The 2,340-nt window shown below is 40.0% G+C and overlaps 1 protein-coding gene across 1 annotated transcript in view; it reads right to left on the reverse strand.

Moving 5' to 3' along the window:
* Window positions 1-760: 760 nt before the first annotated feature.
* Window positions 761-2,340, reverse strand: part of LOC101646662 (olfactory receptor 8K5-like) — a 6,354-nt gene continuing 4,774 nt past the window's right edge. Inside the window, exon 2 of the mRNA XM_030885872.1 lies at window positions 761-864. Coding sequence (XP_030741732.1) covers window positions 761-864 — 104 coding nt within the window. The remainder of the gene's footprint in view (window positions 865-2,340) is intronic.

Raw genomic sequence — 2,340 nt, forward strand, 5'->3', positions numbered from 1 at the left:
CTGTCATTTCTTTAGCAAATCTATCTGCCTGCTTGTCTGAGAAGTCATCATATTTATGAGGTGACACGCTTTTCTTAGATTTAATTCTATGCTAAGAGAAAATAGAAAGTGAAAACTTTGCCTTTTGAAATACACTGGTATTCAGTTGTGTTTTCTCCCTCATAATTACATTCTTTATTTATGTGTCTAAGATGAAAAAAATACAAGAAAATACTTGTTTAAAAGGAACAAAAATTTGAAATATAACAAGTATTTTTCTGCAAAGATTTACACTGAGTAAGCATAAAAAAATTAGAGTGATTAAGATGTTACAATAGACTAAAATATGCCAATAGTTCCAAAGTTAGAGAAACAAAGACAAATTTTCTGTCATAGAGTTTATTCTTACTCATAGCATCCCTACAGAGCAGGTTAAAAGTATCTCGTGGGATTCCGATGTTGTAAGTCTTTAAGGGAGCAAGCACTAAACCTCATCTTTCTCCAAAGGAGCATCTGGTTTGTTTTAACCTACAACATTGTATTAATACCCCATCTTGTAACCCACTATGCTATCGGGTATCCTCTTCAAATTGGCAAAGGACCAGAAAATGTAATGCTCTCTTATACATAATATTTCCATGAATAAGAGGCAACACAGTAGCAAGTAACAACTTGGAAGAAATGGACAAATTCTTGGAAAAACTATCCCTCCCTAGATTATCCCTAATGTCCGTCAAGAACCTCAACAGACCCATATCAATAGAAGAAATAGAGAAGGTTATCAAGGTATTATCAACAAAAAATCCCCTGGACCAGATGGGTTTACAGCACTCAAGGAAGAACTGACACCAATCCTACACAAACTCTTCCAGAGCATAAAAAAAGATGGCAAACTCCCAAATTCCTTCTGTAAAGCTGGTAAAGCTCTGATACCTAAACCAGGCAAGGATCCCACAAGAATTGAGAACTACAGACAAATTTCCCTAATGAATATCAGTGCAAAAATCCTTAACAAAATACTAGCCAACAGAATACAAAAGTATATAAGACCATTAATTCACCATGACCAAGCGGGGATTCATACCAGGGATGTAGGAATGGTTCAACATATCAAAGACCATTAGTTTTATTTGTCACATTGAAAATAAAAAGTAAAGGAGCCCCATGATAATATTGATAGATGAGGCAAAAGCATTTGACAACTTCCAACAGTAATTCATGTTTAAACCACTCAAGAATATAGGAATGGAAGGAAAGTTCCTCAATATATAATACAAGCTATATATGAAAAACCAACAGCCAATGTGATATTCAATGGAGAAAAGATGAGATTAATTCTTCTGAAAAAGGTGACTAGACAAGGATGTCCCTTGCTGCCACTCCTATTTAACATTGTACTTGAGATTCTAGCAAACAATATAAAGTGAAGAAAGGACATCAAAGGTATTTGTCTGAGGAAGGAAGAAGTGAAGCTACATGAGTCTGCTGAGGTAGCTCAAAAAATTCAAAAGGGGCACATGGAAAAAGCTACTGTAAAAATACGTCCCTAGGGTGAGGTCCAGGTGATATGGAAGGGGCCAGAATAAACTCAGGGATACATATGGGATACATATGGTCGCCCACTAAAAAGGAGGGGAGAAAAAAAGACATGGGTAGCAAGGGGTACACGGCACTAACCCACACAGGGGGAGGGTGTTGACTGTGTCTCTAAAGGCAAAGAGGGACCTGACTCCAACCCGGTGCTCCAAGATAAGAATGCAACACACTGACATGAAGCAGGGAACCGATAGAGAGGCCTGAGGGGCCGGCCCCATTGCCAACTAAGTGGACAGCACCACACTCTCTCCTTAGAAGAATTCACTTCAGAGGACAGCACTGAAGCTACAGCTCAAGAAGGACTTGTTTGATCAGAACACACAGGAGCCAATGAAAGGGGAAGGGGGAAAAAAAAGTGAAGCACATCTTGGTTCACCAAGCCCTGAAGACAATGTTTCTGCTCAGAGCAGCAATACACAGAGATGACCACAAGCCTGGCCTCACCATGGGACACAGAGTTCCTCCTTGACCCATAGAACCATTTGGGACAACACTAGAGACACACAAAGGGAATTGTGCCCGCCCTGAGCCCACTATGCCGAAGACAGCCACTGGGGGCATGCAGCAGAGCAGGGAGGGGAGCAGAGCAATGAAGTCCCCAGGGATAGATATGGGGCCAGGGCATGGCACACCATCAGACTCGACTGGAAAGCACTTGTAAAGGACAACAAATAGACCCTGAATTATTTATATGTATTTTTTCTTTGTTGTTGTTGTTGTTGTAGCTATTGCTTTACTTTCTATTGTTGCTTCGTTGTACTCAGT

The sequence above is a fragment of the Echinops telfairi genome, unplaced genomic scaffold (assembly GCF_000313985.2).
Source record: "Echinops telfairi isolate 266 unplaced genomic scaffold, ASM31398v2 ScPeMD7_60;HRSCAF=208, whole genome shotgun sequence".
In the NCBI taxonomy this organism is placed as follows: Eukaryota; Metazoa; Chordata; class Mammalia; order Afrosoricida; family Tenrecidae; genus Echinops; species Echinops telfairi.